At 38.5% G+C, this 25792-nt stretch overlaps 1 protein-coding gene across 8 annotated transcripts in view; it reads right to left on the reverse strand.

The window, feature by feature from the left end:
- The window catches only part of tead1b (TEA domain family member 1b), a 58316-nt gene that overhangs the window by 7766 nt on the left and 24758 nt on the right, over window positions 1-25792 (reverse strand). The window contains exons 3-10 of one of the 8 annotated variants that reach the window (XM_074617352.1): window positions 11745-11809; window positions 9481-9543; window positions 9328-9390; window positions 6002-6013; window positions 4943-5074; window positions 4606-4652; window positions 4433-4491; window positions 1883-2007 (exon numbers count right to left, since the gene is read on the reverse strand). In XM_074617352.1, coding sequence (XP_074473453.1) covers window positions 1883-2007; window positions 4433-4491; window positions 4606-4652; window positions 4943-5074; window positions 6002-6013; window positions 9328-9390; window positions 9481-9543; window positions 11745-11809 — 566 coding nt within the window. Of the gene's footprint in view, window positions 1-1882; window positions 2008-4432; window positions 4492-4605; window positions 4653-4942; window positions 5075-6001; window positions 6014-9327; window positions 9544-11744; window positions 11810-25792 lie in introns of all 8 variants that reach the window. The other 7 variants (XM_074617366.1, XM_074617376.1, XM_074617357.1 and 4 more) reach the window with 7 other exon arrangements.

Here is a 25792-nt window from a genome sequence, read left to right on the forward strand (position 1 = left end):
AAGATTATTTGTTTTTGTTGAGAGGCATCCCAGCGTGAAAAGACGGTTCGTAGGGAATGAGTGAACCGTTCCACATTTCTGGTCCGGCAAATATAAAACTGGACAAACCGGGAAATTTGTAGGGCTGCACCGAGCAACACAGCGATCAGTCGTCTCTGCATTTGACTCAGTCCAAAAGTAAAAAATTAAGCAGCTATAGCAGCAATCTAACAGCACCATAAATTACATTTATATAACACAATAACACACGGTAAAGCCTTAGAAATTTGCATGTAGGTTAATTTCATTTAATTTCATTGATATGGGTGCTGCTGCTGCTCCAAGTTAAAATCCGGTAACTAATGTGCCAAATGTTTTGAGTCCTTGGATGATGATGACAGCATTTTCACAGCTGGAAGGCAGAACTTGCACTGTACTGGGATGTTGTTCCTCTTTTCTGCTTTACATACAAAAATATGGTGAAACTCCAGCATTTTTCTTTTCTTATGTCTTTCTTTGCATATCTGGTATTGAGGAAATCCAAAAGTAATGTAAAGTAGTTAGATTACATTACTTTTATATTGTGATACTTGGATTCGGTTATTTATTAGATATTTTTAACAGGTAACTAGTAACGTGTCAGATAACACCTTTAAAGTAGCCCTTCCAACCCGGTCTATAACGTATCAAAATAGAGAGCCATCAACACAGAAAGGTTGACTGAAACAAAATAAGTCAATTCTGACAAAATAACCACCATAATAAACAAGCCGTAGCGAGAATTAGATCGGAAACAATACACTCTCATGATGATAACCACATGCAACATTGCTTTTTATCTGGCTGTCTGTGTGGTTTTATGATGTACAAATTAGGAAATATCATTCTGCTCCACTAGAACCAAACACAAACTGATCCTCTCATTTGTATTAAACCAAGTCGGGAATGCCAGACTGCTTCACCCAAATACTATGAGCTTATAAATTGTGACTTTATTACAGGAAAGAAAGCCGAGAAACCACAAATCTCAGTCTATCTGACCCACATAGATCTTTCCTATGTGATAAATGAGGCAGACCCATACAGTAAAATAATGAATTTACTCAAAAGCTAACAGTAGATGAGCGTAGTTCAGCCTTCACTCACATGAAAAGCAATATTTCTGCATCAAAGGCAACTAAAATCAAACTAAATTGACAATATTGAATGAAAGGTGAGTGATTTATTAAAAAAAACATGTTTACTCTATTCCTTCAACTTTTCATCTGAGAATATTTGGATTATACAAATTGGATAAAATTTGTGGTCCGTTAAACCGCAAACCCACGATGCATAGCAAAAAGCAGAAAGAGAAGCGAATCAGAGAGGAACATTTGATTTTCAGAGGTTCGTTGCTCTCGTCGTTCACTTCAGTTTAAAAGCTCACAGAGCAGCTTCTCCTAGCCTTCAGGGCAAATGCAACAATTTCAAGCATCAAGCTGAACATAAGATTAATGGCTGTTGTCATGCAGTAGTGATACCAAAACAAAAGGAAAAATGTGGACAAACGTTAAAAAATTGCTAAAACAAACAAGAAATGTGAGACTTGGAGCCGCTGATTTGTCGACTCACACTCGGTGAGTCTGTGGATCGTCTTGCTGAGCTGAAGTCTGCAGCGTAAATATAGTTTTGGCATGCCTTTTAAGGAACTGATTATTTCATTATATCTGCAGGTTTTCATGCTGTGTGTCCCTACAGGCCAGGCTTCGCCCCTCTCAGCTTGTTTTGGCCTCCCTTCAGCTGACTCCCTGCCTGGGAAAATGTCCCAGTGTATTCACAGAGGAAAGGACTGGATGATAAGAGGTGGGAATGAACACCATGAGATAGTGATGTATTTCATGCTTTAGTATGACGCTCCACTCACTGAGTCTGGGTCTCTCTGTTGCTCTAGGAAGGCGGAGAACTCCACCAGTCGGAGTTTAGATGTACCGATGGAGCGGCCCTGCCATGCTGGTGCCGTGGGACCTGGAGCTGCTGTGGTCTCGTAACCTGCAGTTACAGCAGAATAATCAAAGATTCGTTCCGTCTGTGGGTTGTCTTACAGTACAGCAAGAATATGCTCATTTTAAGACACTGTAACAAATACGACTATGTCATATTAGAGGTACTGGGCCTCATGCAGGAAGTGATATATAATATATTCACCAAGGTGTATTGGTGTATTGTGGTATGTGTATTTTATTGTATTTCCATATTTGTAGTGTATTGTGATTTTACCATACAGAAAGCTGCATATTTTAATGACACTGTACATGTAAAAGTCCAACTAGGTACAAGAGTTGAAAATGATCAATAGCTATAAACTCTCTGTGCAGCATCAGTTTCATGCCCTGTATTGGAACTATGTTCAATTGTATCGTCCCTACTAAATAAAAATCAGAAACAGATTTGCTCTTATTACTGTTTGTTGTTTGTTCATGTTTTGTTAATACCCATTGATTTCTGGGATTCAACAATGTTTTCTTATTTTTGCTCTTCTCTAATGGATGGACCACACTAAAACATTTTTCAAATCTTAACAGATGCTGAAAATGTGAGAGACCCCACACATAACGACATGTTATGTTCAATTCAACAGGTTTGTTCCTATAGTGTGTGGTGAGCAACGATTTGGCCAAAACAGCAGAACACACACTAACAGATTCATTCATGAACAACAAGAGTCCCGACTAAAGAAAACGGAAATCTCGCAATCAAACGTGACTTTAGTGTAAACAAACATGGCGGACGACGGGCAGGAAGAATTAGCGATGTTGAACTGCCTGAAAATTCACAAACGTTTTTACTACTTTATGCGTTGCATTTTGCATTAGCCGCGGCCACCAGGACGGCGGTGGTTGCTATTCCGCTTCACTCAGCATGGTTCTCAATTGGCTGTCGTTCTTTCCCATGGGGACCGCGTCATCGGCTGTCCTCGGGGTTCCACACACACACAACAGGATATGCAATCGTAAATATCGAACGTTGTTACGTTCCCCCGTTTACCATCCATGGGATGGAAGGAGTAACAATAAAATTTAAACCCAGAACGGGCAACGGATGTGTGCAAACAAAAAGTAACATTTTTGCGATTTGAAATCGGTGCAGCCAGGATGGACTTCCGAGCCGATCGGGGATGTAAAAAACACTCTTAACATACCTCACACCACAAGAATATCTGGAGGGATAATCTTTAGAACCATCAAAAAATCGGGGCTTTCCTGACCATCGTCAGGCTGGAGGAATCAAGCCCAAAATCGGCTTGATTCTCGTGTAGTGTGTGCCCGGCATTAGGTAAGAGAAAATCTTTTGTTTTTTGTTTTCACAGTCCCCAAGTTGTTTGTCCAATGGAAGAAAAAAATTATTAAAATTTTTTGTGTTTACATTTTGTCAAAATACCATTTTGAATTAAATATTTTCTTATTCTACAAACTTAAGAAAACATCTTTGTTTGGTACAGATTCACTGAGCTACACTGTAGATAAGGTGGATAATCTGGATAGGTGGGTTCAAAGTATCAAAACCTGCTTTTATTGTTGCTACTATCTCCCTTTCTCTATCAACACATTTGTTTTACAGTGGCAATATTAAAAAGTCAAATTGGTGTGCTGTCCTAGTCTTTCCTTTTATCCTTCAAAGTGTAATCGTGAGTTGAGCGCGTTGTCCTAATTTTTACAGCCAGACAATCTGCCAATTCTCACAATAAAATTAAAAGATCACATTTAACAGTGAAGGAGTTTTTTAAATGCTTTGTACCGACGGTTTGTTCTACAGAACCATCCGAGAAGCCGTCCTTGGAAACTGTTTGGAAAAGAGCAGACACTACAAAATACATGGCAAGTTATTGGATGAAACATGTGTCAAATCAAATCAAACTAACAATAGAGAAACTAACTGAAGGCCACAAACATAGCCTTCAGTGACATTTTTTGCTTTTCTTTCAATGAAGAAATACTCTCTAGTTCTGATATAACCGATGCTACGCTAACGTCTTCAGGAGCCGCCATCGTTGTTTAGAACGAACCCTCGCCTATGGTCTCACCGGGTCTCACACACCTAAGTCATGTCAGTAGCTCCTCACAGGACGCTGATTGGTCCGTGTTCTGGCGAGCCGGACACAAACGCAATATTTGAAGCCTGACAAGATGGATTTTGTTATGACATTCGATACCGCGATTCTTGCGTGATCTTGTGACATTGCGATAATCCAGCTGCTGTGCGAGGTTAATGTGGAGATGAAGCAAGCTTGAATACAGTAAATAGTCTGCACATTTTACTATGATGTGCACGTTATTGGACTTTTGTCCAATGGACTTTTGGACTTTTGTCCAGTAACCAATTTCAAACTTTTCAAATTTAGCGATTGTATAAAGTGTGATGTACGTTTTGGGTCATTTTCCCTTGATAGTTATTTAATCATAAGGTGAATTCTTACTTGAAATGGATGTTGTGACTGGCTGGATGGGATAGGCTTGCTGGGTGAAAGGCTTAATACTGGAACAGAGAATGACAGACCCATTAAAAAACATTACTATAACATGCTATACTGAATCTATTGCTTAAAGAGAGGGTTTTTGTGGATTTAAGTGCTCTTTTTCTGATACTTACTCTTGTGAGGATCCTGGCTGACCAGCAGTTATCATACCCTGCCATAACTGGAGAATTACATGTATTAATGGACAACAAAAAAACAAACAAAAGCAAGCATAGAATTGTGAGCAGCTGTTAGCAACAAGATCAAAATGGATCTTAGCTCAGTGTTCAGTGGATGTAGTTATCTTGACTACCACTCCTTTTGATCATGTGCTTATCTGATAGGGGCAGTTGTGCAAAGCTGTAGTGTGTAATGTGATTTGGCCCGGGCGTCAGCGCGGTTGGCCCCATGGCTGCCCTGGGTGAAGCTGGACAGGATGGATCAATAGTGGGGTGCCGACAAGGCTCTTACCCCTGCTCCAGGGAAGGCTGGACGCGGGATGCCTGGCAGGCCCAGCTTGTTGTGAATAGCCGTGGCAGAGACGATCTGAGCCGAGGACATGGAGGCCATGCTCTGGAGGGCTTTGTCCTTCACGGCTTGGTCCTTTAACAGCAATCACAAAAGGCTTAGCACTTGCACGGAGGGGGGAGGTGGGGCATGATGCAGAGGTGACAACAAACAGACTCCAAACAACACACTAAAAGCACCACCGACCTCTTTCACAACCGTAAACTGCAAGCAGGTTAAAAGAAGATGCATGTGCATCACTATTTAAGTGTTTTTACAGGAATGTGCCGAACAATGAGAATTGAATTCCAATATACAATGCAATAGCTGTGGTATGCACTTAAACGAAAAAGTTTGCTTGTTGACTAATCCACCAATAAAAAACTCATTCAGCAGCACTTCTATCAAGGCTGGATTTGTCTACATGTCAAAACATCTAAACATTGTAAAGAATGTCTCAAGTAAAAACTGAAGGACACCAATCCCACTTGGTTAAGAGACTTGCAAAGCTCCAGTTAGTTCCCTTTTCTTGAATTTTTGGACAAGATGTTTTTTAAATTATCAGGATCTATCCAATTATAAATGGTAAATGGTCATGCTTAATTAATGGAATAGTTACACAGAGAGCCGAAAAAAAAGCCTGCAGAAGTGCACCGCACATTGCATTTTGGACATAGTCATTTGTTACTGTGCATTCACAAAGATATTTAAAGTCACACTGAACCTGGTAAATTCAGTGTAAATACTGCAGCAGAGTGCACACTGGGGCAACCCATACACACTAGCAAACCCATGCAGACTCACTGGTGGCAGAAGCTAAAGGTAGGCATGCTGGCAACAGATGCCTGGTGGAGCAGAGTCAAGCTACAGTATGATAATAGCATGATGACACAAAGAGACACCACTAAACAGGGAAAACACTGGGCAGCAGCTACTGGGTCACTATGGCAGGAGCACAAATGCAAAACTAGCAGCTGAAGGATGAGACAGGCTCTAATAAAAGAAGAAGAAATAAGTACTTACCATGCTCGTAACCTAAATGCGAAAACAAACAGGGTTGTATTGTAAATGAATTTATTGTGAGTAATTCATCGTTTTTAAACTGTTAATTAAGTCTGCATGAAAAAGTCTCAAACATCAGTAAAAACACACTTTAATTTGAGAGATGTCCAGCCTTCTTCACACAGTACAACACAACACAAATGTGCAACAAACACTTAATAACAAAGGATTATGAAAGTTGTATTTACAAATTATCCTTGGTCTCTGTGGCGAATGTCTTGCTCTCTATAATTTTCACAATCTGATCAGTAGTCATCACTCGAGACAAAACAACAGAGCAGTAACGTAATGACCGTAATTTCACTAAAATGCCACAGACGAGACCAGAAACAGCAGGTTTTCATTGATGCCCTCAGAAATGAAGGGCACACTTGTATTTCTCTTTGCCCCTATACTCTAATTTGCTTTAAATGAGAAAAGACAGGGATTCATACAAAAGCTGTCTGTTTTTCTTCAGACAGCCGTCTGTGCCCTTGAAAGACCAGTCAAAGCTGCCTGCCTCTCAACACACACACACACACACACACACACACACATACTAAAACACACACACACACACACACACTAAAACACACACACACACACACTAAAACACACACACACACAGAGATTAATGAGGGGTCATTAATTCGTGTTGGAGCAAAGTGTGAAAGTCAAAACGTATAGTCGGCTCCCCAAGAAAAGAAGAAAATGGCACATGGGTGAGAGCGTCCTTTGATATACAAGCATTACATCACAAAATACCTTAAATTACAGGTCAATATTATTCAAGATTACTTCTTTCACAATGCTTTCCTCCCATTTTAATCCGCCATTGTGAAAAGCTTTCCACAGTGATTTTAACAGAATTCACTATTGCTGAAATAAGTGACAAGAAGGCTCTGAAATGACGACATCTGAACTGGGAGGAAGGAAAGCGGCTGACAGCCACGGCATTGTGAGCATCTGGAGTTATCAACAGATTGAAGGGGGAACAAGAAAGCAGAGAGCATCTCAGAAAGAGTCAGCCGTCAGAGCGATGTCCTCGGACCTTCAGCTCTCAGCCACTCACCAACAGCCAAGGCCAGCATGCTTCCCAACATTTGTACACTTTGAATGTGGTTTTACTAAATTATTACAAATATGCAGAGAGTAAAAATTTGAGCCTGACCATTAAATAAACCAGGCCGATATATTGGGAGACGCAAAAAATATATATTTTTGACATTTATTAGAAACAGTGTCATGATAACAGTGTGTAGGGCTGTGTATTGGAAAGAATCTATAGATATGATACATATCATTATACAGAGGTTATGATTCAATATATTGCGATACTTTAAGCAAGGCGATATATTGCATTTTCCTAAATCTAATTTTAGGGAAACTGTCATAGTATGAAGAACTGGGGCTGCCAAAGATAACACGATAATAACTAGTTAACGCAAATTCATTTTAACGCCATTAATTTCTTTGACGCATTAACACAATACATTTTTCAGAGGTTGTAGCGGGCTCAGTTTTAAAACCTAATGAATCCATTGGTACCAACCATGTCATACTAGCTTGTTGCCAAGGAGGCTAAATAACGCTCCAAACTTGGTGAGGAAAAAACTGACATGGCCATTTTCAAAGGGGTCCCTTGACCTCTGACCTCCAGATATGTGAATGAAAATGGTTTCTATGGGTACCAACAAGTCTCCCCTTTACAGACGTGCCCACTTCATGATAATCACATGCAGTTTGAGGCAAGTCAGCACACTGACACACTGACAGCTGTTGTTGCCTGTTGGGCTGCAGTTTGTCATATTATGATTTGAGCATATTTTTATGTTAAATGCAGTACCTGTGAGGGTTTCTGGACAATATGTGTCATTGTTTTGTTGTTACATAAAGCAATTATATTTGCCCAGTCCCATCTTGATAAGAGTATTAAATACTTGACAAATCTCTCTTTAAGGTATATTTTGAACAGATAAAAAAAATGTGTGATTAATTTGCGATTAATCGAAATTAAAAATATTTTAATCGAATGACAGTCCTAATAACCCTATGTTTTATTTTTACTTTATTTGTAGGAATTTCAAGGAATCACATCATCATGTCTGTCGGCCCATCAATCGGTCCACCTCTTTGGTCCAAACTGAAATATCTCAACACATTTTAGATGGATTGCCATGAAATATGGTAAAAAAAACATTCATGGATGAATCCTCAGAATGAGACTTTTCTTCTGGCGCTAGCGCATGAGGATGACATTTGTGGTTTGAGTGAAATGTCTCAACAACTGTTGGATGTAATGACTTTGGTGATTCCCCGACTTTTCATTTAGCACCATCATCAGATAAAGTTGTCAATAGTAAACACTATACCTGCTAAACATCAGCAAGTTAGCATTCAGTTCAGTTTAGTAAGAAGTACTGCACACTTAAACATGATTTTTGAACTATAAACTAAATGATATGACTGTACTGTGATGTACTGGTGTTAATATGGACATTTCTTACCAAATTTATAAGACTAAAATAAATAAAAAAGTGTAAATTCAAATTTAAGCACTACTATTACGGTATTTATGCTTCTATTACTGTTTTTGTCACTGCTTTTATTTATTTATACTTAACTACAACGAAGGAAGCCTGTGAAATGTCATTGCACCGGAGTATAATGACAATAAAGATCATTCTGATTCTTCTGATACTGAATTGGCATTTCATGAGTTAAAAATGGCTCAACACGCCATCTACGGTTTTAAATCAGCCCTGAACCTCACAAGGCCAATGCTGACATAGAGTCAACAGGTTGGGACTTATCTATGTCATGAAGTTTATCTAAAAAAAAAAAATGTTTACGCCATCTAATCAGAGGCCGGGGGATCACTGAGCAACTCCTGCACCCCAGTTATCCAATTTATTTATCAGCCTCAAAATCAGGCATTGATTAGGCTCTTAAACTACCAGAACCATTCCCAAGAGTGCTGGATATTAATCCATTTTATTATTTTTATAAAAACAAATTCACTATTTTTATACTACGTCATGAATATGATGAGCAAAAGCCCGTAAAGAAAAGAGAATAAATGTAGATGAGACCAAGTGGACAGGACAGTGACAGCATGTCATAGTGAGGGTTAAGAGAGATGGACTGAGAAGGTGGAGGGGGATTAGAAGACGTGATTACAGATTACAGTCAGCAGAAAATTTGGGTTAGCGGGAAATCAGAGCACAAGGCATTCACTCTGTCACCACAGGAAACAGGAAGTTAAGTCGCACAGCAACCAACAAGCCCAAAAGCAGAAAAGCGCATACCTTTAGCTTGGAATGAAACTCACGAGATTTCCTTCTGGCAAGAACCTGAATGTGACTAGACACCTGCGGGGTAGGGGAGGGGAGGAAAACAAAGGAAGAGCCTGTAACCATGGCAATGAAAAGCCCCCTGCAACTGGGCAAAGCCAGACGTACCTTAATGGCAGCTTGGATTTCTCGAACTTTCTTTCTTGCTAAGACCTGTATGTGACTAGACACCTCCATTAAAAAAAAAGAGAGAAAACGGAAAATAAAAAAACAAGAAAAAACAAAAAAGAGTACAAAGTGGATTATACATTTCTTTGTTTAACAGACACTTGAGGGAGAAATGGTGCATAACAGAAGCATCTCTGAACCACACACCAAGCTAACAGCCAATAAAGCGTTATGCTGTGTGTTGTCGTCACTTAAGTGAACTGATTAAGGAGGATGCAGACCCCTTTAGCACACATTAAGAGCACCCAGATGTGATCCGCTGTGTGCTGAATGAGAATCGGCTAGTCTAGTATTCTTACGGGAGCTTGGCGAGGCATTTCACCGGCCAAGTTTACCCTCCAACGCTAACATGGTGCAAAATTATTTAATATTCTCACATAAAACATTCAGCAGTGCAAGTAGCAGTTAGAAAGAGGAGTAATGTGTGTTGATGACACGATTCACCCAAATCACACCAAAGGTGAGTTTTCTAGCAGGTGCGAGGCGATTTAACAAGTTAATTCATATTTATATTATTCATAACATATTTTCTTGCTATTCAGGTTGAAACATGAACTTGAGTTGAAACTATTAGTCAATTAATAATCAACAGAAAATAAATCAGCAACTATTTTCATCAGTTTTCAAGTAAAACTGTCAAATAATGTGAGGATTTTCTGTGTTTATACCATTATAAATTCAACATCTTTGAGGTTTGGACTGTTGGTCGGACAGATCAAAACATTTAAAGACACACGTTGGGCCCTGGAAAATTATACTAGCCATTTTTCACTATTTTCTATTTTTCTATTTTCATAGACAAAACAATCAAGAATATAATCAGCAGATTAACTGATAATGAAGATTAGGGCTGCCGCTAATGACTATTTTCATTTATGATTAAACTGACAATTACGTTTTCAATTCATTGAAAGAGAAAACTGAAAATACCCAAATAAAATGTTTCCTAAAGCCCAGGTTGAGATATTCACACAGCTTGTTTTGTCCAAAATCCAAAAGTTTTGAGTTTACTATCATGGAAGTCTCAGAAAAGCTGTAAATAGTGAATCGTTGTTGTTGTTTTTAAGCTAATTTGTCAAACGATTATTAGATTATCAACATTGTTGCTGATTAATTTGATCTTGATTGACTTGCCATTTCAGCTCTAATGAAAATACTCGTTAGTTGCAGCCTTAAACAGCACAGCGATTACACACACACACACACACACACACACACACACACATACACATCATGCATGTAAACTAACAATAGAAACAGATGTGCGTTTCTTGGTGCCGCTGTAAACAATTCTCTTTCTCATTCTGATTCTGTGTCGCGGAGAAGAGAAACCAAACGGCCTCTCTGCTCCAGACTGATCAATTCACACACAGTGATCAAATGTCACTGTAGACGCTGGCTTGTTTATCATTGTCATTCAAGTAAGTGGTCATACGGGGGATTTCCTGTTTAGTCAGTGGGTTTCATACTGCTACTGAAGCTCACTATCAGCTAATTTGAATACAAGAATCAACTTTATTCTTTGACTTATTTTAGCACTATAATTCTTATGAGATCTTCATATAAGAGAACGATTAAGAGCCCTGAATTCTATGTTATTTATATTACATTTACATGACATATTACAGCACAGACTAATACATTTATCACAGCTTTATTCAGAAATCTGAGCTGAACTCCGTGTGCACTGCAGACTCAACTCTTAGCACGGTGTGTTGCAGAAGACGAGATGCACTCTCACCGAATACTCTCTTTGATCAGAGATCTATTAAGGCTTCCACCTTCCTATTAATACAGGCTTCCACTCCAACCAAGTGCACGACCTCCATGATTTAGTCATGAGGAGGAATACTTGCACTGTAAGCTAGTGTGGCTACTCTTTTGAAATGCTCTCATATGAATTGTACGTAGCTGCTTTACTGAATAAAATGAAAGGCTACATTTTAAGTAGATGTTAGCTTTTAAATCTACAGTTCTTATACAGTTTGTGTACTTATGAGAGACAATTTTGGGAATGTCATAATCCAGGGACATCTGTTCATGCAACACAGCAGTGACGGGGGACTTGTCAGCCTCAGAAGTCCCCTCGACAGCTAAGCATTGTGTTATTCTCTGTCTGGAAACAAAGGCAGCAGTCTGCACGCATTCAGATTTGACAGCCCTCTGACACTCATGCAACAGAGACGTCGCTTCTCTCGTCTTACCTGCTTCCGAGTCCTCGTCTTCCCGGTCCGCAGCTTGATGTATCTGGCTATCAGCTCATTTCGACCTGCGTGAAGATAAAAATTTGAACTGTGTTGAATGTTTTAAAAGAAAAAGACGAAACATCTACAACAAACAACGTGAAACATTTAGAGATATAAATAATATATTAAATATCAAGTTAGGAGTGGAAATATTTTGCAAGAAAGACGCACAGAAAAAACACATCATGGCCATGACCACCTGTTGTTGTAACGTAGACTCATATAGGCTGTAATGGTTTACATGCTGAGCAACACATCTGAGTTTAGGTTTGACAGCAAACACAAAAATGAAACTAGAGCTGCAACGATTTATCAATTTGATTAATTGTCAACTATTAAATTAATCACCAACTATTTTGATCATTGATTAATCTGTTTGAGTAATTTTGGGCTTTGGGAAATATTTTCACCATTTTCAGAACATTTTATAGACCAAACAACTTATCAATTAATCGAGAAAATAATCAACAGATTAATCAACAATGAAAATAATCAATGAAACATCAATCATGAACACAAAAAAATGCAGATTAGGGCTGCAACTTATGATTATTTTCATTGTTGATTAATCTGTTGAATATTTTCTTGATTAATCAATTAGTTGTTTGGTCTATAAAATGTCAAAAAATGGTGAAAATGTTGATCAGTGTTTTCCAAAGCACAAGATGACATCCTCAAATGTCTTGTTTTGTCCATAACTCAAAGATATTCAGTTTACTATTATAGAGGAGTAAAGAAACCAGAAAATATTCACATTTAAGAAGCTGGAATCAAAAAAATTTTGACCTTTTTTTCCTTAAAAAATTACACAAACTGATTAATCAATTATAAAATAGTTGGTGACTGACTTAATTAATCAATGAATTAATCGTTGCAGCTCTAACGTAGACTCATGTAGGCTGTATGCTCATGGTTTTAGTTTATCTACAACAAACAACGTGAAACATTTAGAGATAAGCTAAATATTAAATATCAAGTGAGGAGTGGAAATACTTTTGCATGAAAGACAGAGGAAAAACCACATCATGGCCATGACCACCTGTTGTTGTTACATAGACTCATGGTTTTAGTTTTTTAACACTCAAACACAAGCGCACATGCTGAGCAACACATCTGAGTTTAGGTTTGACAGCAAACACAAAAATGAAACATCAACCACGACCAAAAAAAACTGTAGATTATGTGCTACAGTTAAAGAAACATAATAATGAAGTCATTTTTAACCAAGTCAATAATTTCCTTTGAACCTCTGAACTAGGGGTATAAGACAATATCGAGGATTGCGATATTGTGCTTTGTGATACTGAATTGATTCTCAAAAACACTGTCGATTTTTGATTAATAGTTTACATCCAAAGATTAACTCAGTCAATACTTTATTTCATTTGCAAAGATATGCTCCCTCTCAAAGTAGAGCTATGATTTGGGGTGTTACAGGGACTGTTATAAATGCAAATGCAGATCCCACTGTTCTGATTGCATAAAAAAGTAACTTTTTTACTATTTAATAATTTAATAAAAATTGATTAAATAATTTAATATTTGATGCATATGGCGGTGTGTTCTTTAAAGTATGAACGTTTTCCTAATTAGGTTTAGGTTTTAAAAAAAAATTCCAATGTCACCTTGATTACAGTATCACATTATATCGCAATATACTGAATCATAACCGGATTCTTGCCCATACACAGCCCTCTGAACATATAAATTGTGAGTAATAAATATTTAAAGCTGGCTGACTATGAGTGGCTTTAGTCATAATATGAGTCACATATTCATTCACAAAGCTACAACTTTTCTAGGAAGTGTTCATAGAATCATACATGAAGCTATATAGCAAACAATAAGGTCTATAACCATATTTCAGGTGCATGCAAATTAGATGTGCATCTCCTAAACAAACCAGATCCGGTTTCCATGTGAGAACCATGTTGGGTGAAAAAAACTCGCAGCAGCACAGCCTTTCAAATTAATCTAATTCAATCTCATTCTCTTCAAAGCCCGACGCTTTGAAAGGAAACAGACCTAGCTGTTCATACTATTACAGAAAATAATGGCAACTGAATATATTGGGTTTAAAACAGTGCAGCTCTGACTAAATTATAATTAAAGCATAGCTTTGTAGAGATTTCCAATTAACAACGGCTCCAAACATTCTTCTGCCCTCAGCTCTGCTCTAATTGCTGTAGCAATGCACATGACCCCTGCTTAGCCCTTTCATATGGTAATAACATGCCGCCAACCAAAACTATTACACAAATTATAGGTAAGGAGGCACTCTAATTATGTGTCCAGCTGTAGCCAACCAATGCCATGGATCTGCTCTTCTCCTCTATGAAATGCACCCATCCCTCAATATAATGAAACATTTTTCTACATTCACATCATTATCAATTAAAAGGCCTTACTTTTGTTGTGACACAATGGGACCACAACGTACCGCACGTGTGCTAATAAGCCGTATCTTAGGTAATCAGAAGAAAAGGCATTTCTCATGAATGGCAGCACATCACGGATCACAAGAGTGCACCTCAAAGGTAGACAAGAGCAGAATGTAGGAGACATGCTGCATAAATAGACAAGAAAACACTATTAGATGTTTCCATCTGCTCGCTGTTTGTATAATGGAAACAAAAGGAGGCGAGAATGAAGCATCGTCTTGTGATGTTCAGGGCTCTTGTGTTAAATGAAAGACATGACTGATCTGGGTAAAGCAGCTTGAATTACAACCCCCAAAAATCTCATTATGTTCATATAGTAAAGCTGCAACCAACAAATAATCTACTTTAATTGTTTGGTCCGTAAATGTCAGCAAATACTGAAAAATGACAACTTCTCAGAGTCCGTGATGACTTCAAACCTGACACTCAAAAACCCTCAAAAGATCTTCTTTCTGTCAAGATTTCTGTCATAGAAGAAAACAAGAAAATATTTACATTTGAGAGTCTGGAATCTGTGAATTTATGCCACTTTTGCCTAAAATTCGATGATAATTAATTCGATTATCAAAGTTTGTTTTCTTTAGAGCTGCTACAATTAATCGATTAGCTGTCAACTATTTAATTAATCGCTAACTATATCAATATATATACATATATATAAAATCAATTAATCGGCTTGAGTAATTTTTTAAGAAAAAATAAGTCAAAATTCTGATTCCAGTTTCTTAAATGTGAATATTCTCCGGTTTCTTTACTCCTCTATGACAGTAAACTGAATATCTTGTGGATAACACAAGACATTTGAGGACGTCGTCTTGGGCTTTAGCTTTCATTTTCTTCGTTGTTCATTTTTTCTTTATCAAATAATCCCTTTATCAACTAAATGTTTCAGCTCAAGCAACAGGTGTCCTTCACTCTCTCTTTATTTAAGCTAAAGCTCGATGGATGCACGAAAAGTTTACAAATGAATTTGTATTTTATAGATGTATAATAATGGCTATGCATATAGCTGGAAATATCCATTCATTTTGTTGCTCTATAACTTCACTTGAAACTGTTATATTCATTTTGCAGTAAAGTTCTTAATTAAAAGAGAAAATACTCAATCGACCAGCCCTATTCTTGACCAGTAAAAGGTACAATCTGAGTTTAATTAAAAACACAGCGTATAAACTCCTCAACAACATGAGATCTTTGATACCTGCAGCACCTGGCTGCGTGCCACACCTCCATATTATGTTGCTCCACTGAATGAAGAGGGGGGAGGGGTGGGCTTTAACGTCGAGCTGCAGTTTGTTAAAGGTTGACCCCAAAGCTGTTTTCACACTGAATATTTAGGCGAGGCCAGCCTGAGTGAACCCGGCCATGTGACCTCACAGGACAAATAAACAACATCTGGGGATTTACGATGCCAGCCTGCCTGTCCACAGCGCCTGCAGTGTAAACTCTACCAGATGACGCGAGGGCCTGCACTATTTTCAATCATTCACACACTGTGAAAACATAAGATGACAATACAGGCATTCATGCAAACTCCTGATTCCTAGATCAAAGCACACAAATGGCCAGCTGAAAGCTTGCTTACTGTTGAATAATTCATTCTTTTCACCAGGCTGGAAAAAAAAAAAAGCTCAGTGGGTCCTGGCTGGCTTGCATTTCTTTTTTTCTTGCCTGTGTTTGCACTGCAAAACAACAATTGCTGAAAAAATGTGACCGTCCACATTCGGGACTGAAAATGCTTCAGACCCAACTCTGCTTTTTCCACCTGATGTTCAGAAGGTGCAACATTTTCCCACAAACTAATAAAGAAATTTAAAGAAATTTAAACGTCGATATATTGATTTTATCATTTACCACATTAACTTTAAATCTGCTTTCCAAAACTTGTAATCAAAACCTGATCAGGAACAATGTTAACAATTTTATTCTTACACGTTTGTCATTTATGCTTGTTTCAAACAAACATTTCAGATTCTGCCATATTTTTTATCTCATTCCTCATTTCGTGTGAAGTGAGTTCACATGAAATAAGGAAAGTTCGTGCACTCGTCATTTTATCAAATCCACTGAGAGTGATTCTGCAGCACCAGCAGCACATACAGTAGCTGTGAACATCTCTTCATGAAAATACTGTTGATGAGTGTCACCAACACTGCTGACACTGGAACTCATTTAACATCTTACAGTATGTTTGTTGGCTGTTTCTTAGCTGACAAACTAACAGAAATCCAGATTGTTGTACCAGAGCGGATCCTGGACCTGCAGTCACTAATGTGATTAAAAAAAATAGCACTTTAGTGTAACCAAGATATAAGCCTCAGATATTTAATCAAAAACAGAAAAAGTTCCAGATCTTTTTAGTGTCTCCACAAATACATACATTAAAGAATACAGTGAAACTGTAATAATAATAATAATAATAATAACAAAAATGTGTGCATTTACAGGTTTAAAAAAATGCTGCTTTTGAATATTTTGGGATATTTTCGTATCTCAGTTGATCCTAACGTGAGATCTATAAGCTTCTGCACATCATAAAAGAGATTTAAATCCATCTGCAATGCGTATAAAAGACACATTACTTAAAGTTGTTGACATCTGAACACAGCAATAGATTATTGTTTATTTAATATCAGATTAAAAAAAGACAAAGTGGTTTATTTGATTCTTAATGTGAAATAGATGGACAGATTAACACACTAAAATTATCGGTGAGTGGAATTAAATGGTAAGGTAAAATAAATATGAAATATGACATACAAATTGACAAACAATCTAAGAAAGCATTAGTTGCAGTAAGAGATATTTAATAAGAACGTTTCGGTACACAAATAAAGATTAGGTATTTAAGAGGGCAGTGTGCGGGAGTGTTTTGTTCTGTAGTGTCGACCCATGGTCTTCTCTTACGCCATCCGATCTACCGGTGTGCATAAACTCTGCTCTCTGAAGAAAGCATTAATACGATTTAGTTTCATTCTATAACATTTCCATTGACTAAAACTAGATTAAATTATCTGTAGGTTAGTCAACTAAACCTCGACTGAAGCCGACATTAAGTGACTAAACTAATATTTACCCTTTACATATTCGCTTAAAGATTATACATGAATACATTTGAAACAACTGAAATGCAGTATATTGTATTATTGGTATGATTTCAAGAGGGTTTTTAGAAAAAGCTGAAGATCTAAAGTTTGAATTTGAAGAGTTATCTTATGGTCGATCCCATCTACTTTTTGCCTTGATGGCTTTTCTCGCATTAGTTTTGAACACGACTACAACCGAGTCTGTTTCTGAATGTTAAGTAAAGCCAGGCCTGGAAAGGGCTGAGAAAATTAACTCTTTATGGGATGTTCCTGTCACTCAAAACAGCAGGAAAAGGATTGAATATTTATATATTGTGACCCCTGAGCAGATTTGTGCTGTTAAGCAGCTGGAGGAACCCTCCACCTGGCCAGACTGAACTCTCCTCTGAATCTCAATGACTCTGGAGGATCTGCGACATGTGAAAGGCACTCCAGCAGCAGCCCCGCAAAGAGATGCTGGCTCAACTTTCTCTAGACTGTCCCCAAGTAGCCGATTCCTCACTCAGTCAGAAATCCAATTTGGCCCTCAGCATCCTTCCTCCAAGGAACCTGGGACAGGCTCCCTCTGTTGTGAATAACAATGGAGTGTATTGTCACAGTCCACTGTGGACCAACCTCAGAGATACAACCACACCCAGAAATAGCTTCCCATGCAGTCCCTTAAGACCTCCAGTGTCTAAATCAACTTTTTATGAACTCTACAACCATGACAACACATACAGCAAGGAGTTTTTCTATTATTCTGCCACACTTCATCCATTTCAATTTAAACATTAGTTTGCAGTAGTCTCTCACAAGTTGATCAGACTGGAAGAAACATCTGACCTCTCTCTACTTAATAGTAACTGAGCAGCTACGTAAGCCAATAAACAGGTTGCCACATATGACCAATATTTATCATTTGTGTATTACTTCACTCAGGCTGTGTACACACACTTAGTCGTGTCTAAGAGGCCCTCTCAGATGACTAGTTCACGCTAAATGACTTTAACCCTGATTTTCCACTCGCCAACAGTTTTTGGAGCTTCCCGACAAAAGCTCCAGATCAGAGGCAAATTGTCGTCGGCTCGGTGCTCGCTGTTCAAAGACGTGAGCTGAGAGGCTCGCTGATAAGTCACCTAGCAGGCTAAATGTCTGACCTGTCGAGGAGCTAACGCCAATGAAAGCGCAAGACACGGGTTGAGGGGAGACCTGGGAGAGGGGTCACCAGAGGAATTCAACACTAACAGCTAAATTTAGAGCACTTTATTTTACAAAAGAATATAATGGTTTTTTTTCTAACTGTATAAAAGCACTTATTGAAATTTTTTTACAATGTTGTGTTACATCAGATCATTGATATTTATTAAATTTGAATTTTTTGAATTGTATTCATTCACCACATGATTAGAATCTTTTTCTGATGATAAAATGTGTTTCAATCCTAAAACACAGAATTCAGAAAAAATAAAACAGAAAACAAATAATTTGGGAAAAAATAAAACTGAATCTGAATAAAAAAATAAAATGGATTTCATAGGGCCCTATATGAGGATACGTTGCTTCACTTCATACACAGCAATCCCATTCAGACTGTCTTGCTACAATTTGGCTGCATTTTATGTCAATTATCATTCACAATTGTGGGCCACTCAAATAAATTGGCAAAATCCAGGTAATGACACCACGTTTGGACATTTATTGAGTTGGTCCCGAATGAAGACAGCCATCAGAAACACAACAGAATTAGGTTCTCGTCCTTGACTTCTTTCCTTCTTTACTTCCAACTGCAGTTGGAAAAAAGATGCAATCATCTTCTCTACTGATAAATGTGCGATTCAGTGAAGCTATTTGTAAAATGCATTTATACCCTCAAATTCTGGAGCAACTATGTTCAAGCATTAGTCATTTCAACTGTAAAAGCTATTAGAGCCACTATAGGGCTGTTACATTATTTTATTCTCTCTCTCCGTCTTCCTGTGAATGTGAGGACCCTCGCAGCAGAACAGAAATGTACAAGAAAATATGGATTTTTCCAATAAAGGAAAAGTGTGAGCCACGCCGTTTACTCTAAAGACAACATATGTTTGGTTTACATTGCATTCTGGTTTATTGAGGCTTCTCCCAGTGAAGAAATTGGTTTATAGTGACATTCCTACAATGGATTACAACCTGTATGAAGCCTTTGCTCCTCAGTTCTGAGGGACTGATACCAAAACGTGACCTTTAATGTTAACTGATAAACGCTCGGTTATCAAGCTCTATTGTTGCTGCGCGTCTCAATCAGCCTCTTATTATTAGCGATGTGGTAATTTACATGAACACACAATTTTTTTTGTCAGATTTGTAAGAATTTTGGTTTCACATGACATAATTCTGCATTTGTGTTTTTGTCTGATGTCACTTATGTGCACTAATAAAAGGATTTAGCAACATTTTAAGTTTCTGAGTGGTAAACTCAAAACGATAATAATAAATGATCCCAAGGGACGGGTCTTTTTTTCAATTTAATTGTTTGTTGTTCATTTGGCCATTAATATTTAATGTTGTAGAGCAATACTTAAGATTTTAAGGCAGGTTGTCAGAGGCTTTAACATGGTGTAAAAATACACCCCCAGACAATAACATGTACTCAGTAATACAAAGCATTAGAGCTCCAACCAACGGTTATTTTCATAATCCATTCATCTGGTGATTATGTCCTTGATTACTCTGTTAGTGGTCTGGTTGATTTATTATCAGAAAATTGTGGAAATTAGATATACTGTATTTTAATGTCTTGTTTTATTTGACCAACAGTCCAACACCAAACGATGTTCAGTTTACCATGATATACGACAAAGAACATCAATTAATAAAAAATAGTTGCAGATTAATTTTCTGTTGCTTAATCATTTCAGCTCTACAAAGGATTTTTGCAAAGCTTTTACAAATCATGTTGAAAGATTTTGTGATTAATATTCCTGTAATTTAAGTGACAAACATTTCTGAAACGCCTCTTTGCTTTTAGACATCTTAAATGTGCTAAAATGAATAATAAAGATCATCTTAAACCATCAGATACAGAATAAGAAAAAAATAATCCATCTTCTACCAATGTAGAATAAAATAAAAGAGAAGAGCCAGGCAAATCCATACCACAGATGAATTGCAAATGTCTTGTTTTTTTCATCTGACTAAATTTCCATGATAACAGTAAAGCAGCATCGAATCAAACACAAAGCCGTGTCATTGAATTCACCAGCGAAGCCTCAATGCACCTGTGCAACATAAACACTGAGGCTAATTTAAGTAATGGCATATTAAACAATTTAACTGGCTTGGTTTCGTCCTCTGAGCAGCAAGAACAATACTTTACTGCTCCAGTTTATTTTTACTTTTCCTCTTTTTAAAAGCATCCATTTCCTGTAACAGCACTTTTTTTCTAATGCAGGCACAACCACAGTCACATCTGGCCCAGCACTCTGCCATGAGACGGCGCTGGGCCTGGCCGAGAATCAGTCGGCAGATTGCCTACATGTGTGTGGCTGTCTCTCTCTCTCTCTGCAGGGCCGGAGAGGGCGGCCTCACAGAACAGAGAGTACGCATGTGACGCTGCCCGCACTGTAAGGACACATCTATCATTAACCCTTCATGCAATTCTTCATTTTCTAATCAACACGTATTACAATACAGTTGATGATGTCAACTTGGGCTTTAGGAATTATATAGACATTTTATAGACAAAATTATTTTGGCAGGACAAACAATTATGAAAATAGTCATTAGTTGCAGCCCCGACCTACAATACGTCACTAAATCCTGAACAATATTAATTTCTACAGTGAGCAAATATTTAATATGCCACTGAAACGATAACTCGATTACTTGTCAACTATTAAATTAATCAACAACTATTTTGATAATCAATTAATCGGTTTCAGTAACTTTTAAGGGAAAAAAAGTAAAAATTCTCTGATTCCAGCTTCTTATATATGAATATCTTCTGGTTTCTTTACTCCTCTATGACAGTAAACTGAATATCTTTGAGTTGTGGACAAAACAAGACATTTGAGGACGTCATCTTGGGCTCTGGGAAACACTGATCGACATTTTTCACCATTGTCTGATATGTTATAGACCAAACAACTAATCGATTAATTGAGAAAATAATCAAGATTAATCAACAATGAAAATACATTTTTAGTTGCAACCCTACATACCATAATCATTTAGTCAATTGACAGAAAATTGTCAACAACTTTGAAAGTAAAATGTCAAATATTTTCTGGTTCAAGCCTCTCAAACATGAGTTTTTAGATAAATAATAATAATAATAAACAATCAATTGATCCAAAAAAATATCAATAGTTAGTTGCAGCCCAATCAAATCACTTCAAACAGTTCAAAATAACCCAAGGAATCTTTCTGCAGGATCACTTTTTAATAAAAAACATTTGTGTGGTTTCTTCCACTTTAAAGTTATATAGACCAAAGCCCAGTGTGTGTGTGTGTGTGTGTGTGTTGTGGGCCAACACAATGGCCCCAGCTTTCCTGTCATCCGTGATAGATGACTCAAGGGTCTCAGGCAGACATTAGCATCACAATAGACTAAACCAACAATATGAAGGCATTCGTCCCAGGTTTTGGGAATAGCAGGCAGGGGCAGGAAGCCTTTCACTTGCAACATCAATAGGAAACCACCGCTTGCCAAGTGGAGGAGAACCTGTGACTTGTGGCTTGAAAGAAAATTGACAGTGCCCTGTTTTGGAGGGAAAACCCCACGCTATCAGTTTAGCATTGTGTTAGCCCTGGCTGAGAGGCCAAAGGCTACGCTGGCGACCAGGTTCCCGTGTGAGGAATGATTTCACGAGAATGAATCAAGCATAACGGGGGCGATGAGAACACAACATGTCAGTTATGTAAGCTTAAACAATTACAACTAAACATCAAAAGGTCACCCAGACCCTGCAGGTGTTTCCTGAAATGTGGCGCCAATGTTTGTTTTTAGTGTGTTTACAAGTACTTTCTCGCCGTTTGGTGATAATGCGGGTCAGAGCTCCTTCAGCAGTAAACTATCTTGTGGAAGTCAGAAGATAATGTCTGTTGATCGTAACATCTGACTCCGGTCCACCAGCTGTTTATAATAAAAGTGCTTTAACTTCCCGTATGGTTGGACCCTCGCACCGGAAGCTTGGGTTCCATAAGAAAGACTTCAAGGCCAGACGTTGCATGCGTGACGCCACAATGATCACAAACACTAAACCTATTCTCTGAGACACAATAGAAATCCCGCCTCCTCCTCCTCCTCCTTCTTCACACACACACACACACACACACACACACACACACACACACACACACACACACGCACACTATGCCAATGCCTGCGGGCTAAAACGGAAAAGTTGAAGCCCATATATCTTCTCATTAAACTGGCTCTGCATTTATGTATCACGTATTTGATTCAGTCACCAATTACTGTATGTAACTATAATAACCAGGAAGTATGATGTACACATATAAATATAACTTTTCATTGTAGTATGTTTTTGGCTTTTAACTCGAGATTTCACTTTTTTGGATTCAGTGGTAGGGTGGTTATTATGGTTATCTTTTTTAACGTTCTCTAATTTACACATAAACCATGTTTTCATAAAATTCTCACAGGCTCTTTCAGTTCTGGTCTGACATGTACATGGGTGTTCCTCCCATATCCACAGGAAACAAGTCTATTCAGTCCTCATTTAGACAAGAAAAGCAGGGACATAAAAACAAGAGAGCCTACAATTAAGAGTAGTTTATTTCCGAGCCTGAGAGTTTCTGAACAGAGGACGAACAGAGCCAAGACAGCGAGTGGGGTTTTCTGCTTTGTGTGTGAATCTATTTTTTGACGATACATTTTCCATACACTGTGATTTTAAACCCGGTCTCTATTTTATGACCACGGAAGCACTGCCTAGGGCTTTTATTCTTTGTCATATGTACTTTTATTTGCACAGAAGGCCTTTTGGTCTAATAAAACATCTTTCTGGTGAGCAGAGAGCTGATGTCATCACAGCACTATAGAGCACAAATGTGCAAACTCATTCACCAGGTCATATTGCTTCACTGACCAAGTTTCCTTCGGAATTCAGCACAAAATGTTAAACAAATTTCCAATAAATCAGCAAAGGAAAATGCATATTGAATGCGTCATTTCCATCCACCACTGTTGTGAATATTAGGAGTTGGAGGAATTGTAGTCTTGCATAGCTAGAGACCTCCACAGCGCTGTGTCAGCACTAAAGAAAGGTCACACATCATTCTGGTGTAGGGGAAAAAACATTCTGTTTTTTTGTATTTCTTTAAATCATTCACAATCGTCTTGGGCTGCTGCGACAGTGCCCTTGCAAAATAGTTGGGCTTACTTTTTTGGGCATCGAAGCTTTTGTGAAAAATATTCTAAGGTATTCAAAGGTATGCAGCGCTCGGGACAGTGCCGCTGCCGCACTACTGTACACACACAGGCACTTCTACACACAAGAAACAGCGATATCCGTCAAAGTATAACAATAATAATTCATGTTAAATATGAATAATGAATAATGTTGTGGGATTATTCCTTATTTCATGGGCTATTTTTGGGATTTATACTTCGAATACTGATTTGGAGATTATTTACCATGGCAACGGTCGAAGTTTCAAAGCATTTGGGTCAGCCCTACAAAATACATAGAGCAGATAGCGGAAGAGGAGGAGAATGCCGCGTGAGATACGCTGCCAATGGTAGACTTATACCCACAGTCTACATCCGATGAATCAAACTAGTGGGGCTTTTCCATTGGCACTTTTGGCCATGCCGAATCAAACCGGGGCATTGCGCCTAGCTGCACCTGAGGTGGACTATCTCTGCAGTCGGGCCAAAGTGCGCCCGACAACCCCAAGCGGGTTGCGGTGACGCCACGCCGACCTCGGCCAACCCGTGACCCGCATGTGTTGCGAGACTCAACTTATGTATGTGCAGGAGACGAGAGAGAACGACGCTGTGTGTTCAGCTCTCAGAACTTTTGTAGCTTCTAACTGAATCTCTGTTTGAAGTTTAGTTTCTCTCCGTCATCCCTCTTTGTACTTTCAGCTTTATTTTACGGTGTGAGAGTCGTATTAAGTTGCTGCTGATGAAAACCCAACATTTCCTGATATTGCTGCTTCATAATAAAAGTTTTTAAATAGCAAAATAACTTTTATAGGAAATGAGATGTATTTATCACATTAACGGAATTAGCGGAGCTGTGTTAGCAGCTATTCTTCAACAAAAACTAATACTACAGGGAGGAAGAGTAGCAGCAAAAATAATGGTGGACTTTTATTGTGAAGAATATAGGAAATGAAATGTGCTTATGCACCATTTTACAGACACTCCTTTGACAACTAGTCACAGCCGTGGTTACACACCTTCAAGCGGTAGCCCTGTTGTGATGGAGATGCAAATCCCCTGCCGTGCTGGGCCAAGTCAAACCGAGTCAAGTCAAGCCAGCATGTGTGTATGGAACAGGGGCTTTGGTGAATTGAGATAAACAGTTGGTTGTCGGGTGTCATTAAACAACGGCGGAAGAAGACGGCGCAACGAGATGACGTAATTAAAGTAGTGCCAGTCAAACCTAAAATTATATATTTGTGTTTGTTTTACGTATTGATTTAAGGAACATTACGGTCTTAGACTTAAAGTTAGTAAGTATCACTCAGGGTTTAAAAATCCAGCCACGGCACATTTAGGTTCTCTACATAATGCAGTGTGCAACTGTAATTAACAGCTCTTTAAAAATCCATTTTTTCTCTGGACACCAAAAGAAATCAATACTTAACTTCAAATGACCTTATTGAGCTGGATAAAAGGCTTTATTGCAGGGGCTGGGTCAGGAGCGGTTGAGCTAATGTGTTAGTTGAACAGTGGGGGATTAAAGGTGAGGTGTTCTCTCAAAATCTTACAAGACATCACAAAGCAGCAGGTCACTAACCTGAGCCTTCCTGGAGACACTGAGAGGATTACAGCAGCCAACCTCTGCTGAACTGTGCCTGTGTTCATACGGAGCTGAGGAGGCAAAGACAGCCTCTTTATCACTCAGCAGGTCCAGCCCATTCTATTTCCTCTCGAGGCTGAAACCCGCTAGTCCCAACTCTGTGCAATATACTCACAGGGGACCAATTTGCACAGGCAGCCCTTGTCTGAATCACTCTATCAATTAGGAGCCACTGTGTTTATCATCACATACATTATTGTAGAGGCTGGTCTGGCCATTGTGTTGAGGTGTGCCTCTCAGGAGAGGGAAAAGGGATGAAATAAACGACCGGGGAGTGAAGCCACAGTTGGACAGGCGGCTGGACTAATCTGAAAGGACGGCTGTAATTATGAGTCTCCTGAGGAACTGGCTGTGTGGCGAGTCCCAATGTGTGAACATGGCGCTAACAGTCAGGAAGGTGCACTGCCCCCCTTCTCCACAACAAAGTAAGACACTGAGTCAAATCAATATTTTCAATCTCT

This window comes from Sebastes fasciatus, chromosome 2 (assembly GCF_043250625.1).
Source record: "Sebastes fasciatus isolate fSebFas1 chromosome 2, fSebFas1.pri, whole genome shotgun sequence".
Taxonomy (NCBI): Eukaryota; Metazoa; Chordata; class Actinopteri; order Perciformes; family Sebastidae; genus Sebastes; species Sebastes fasciatus.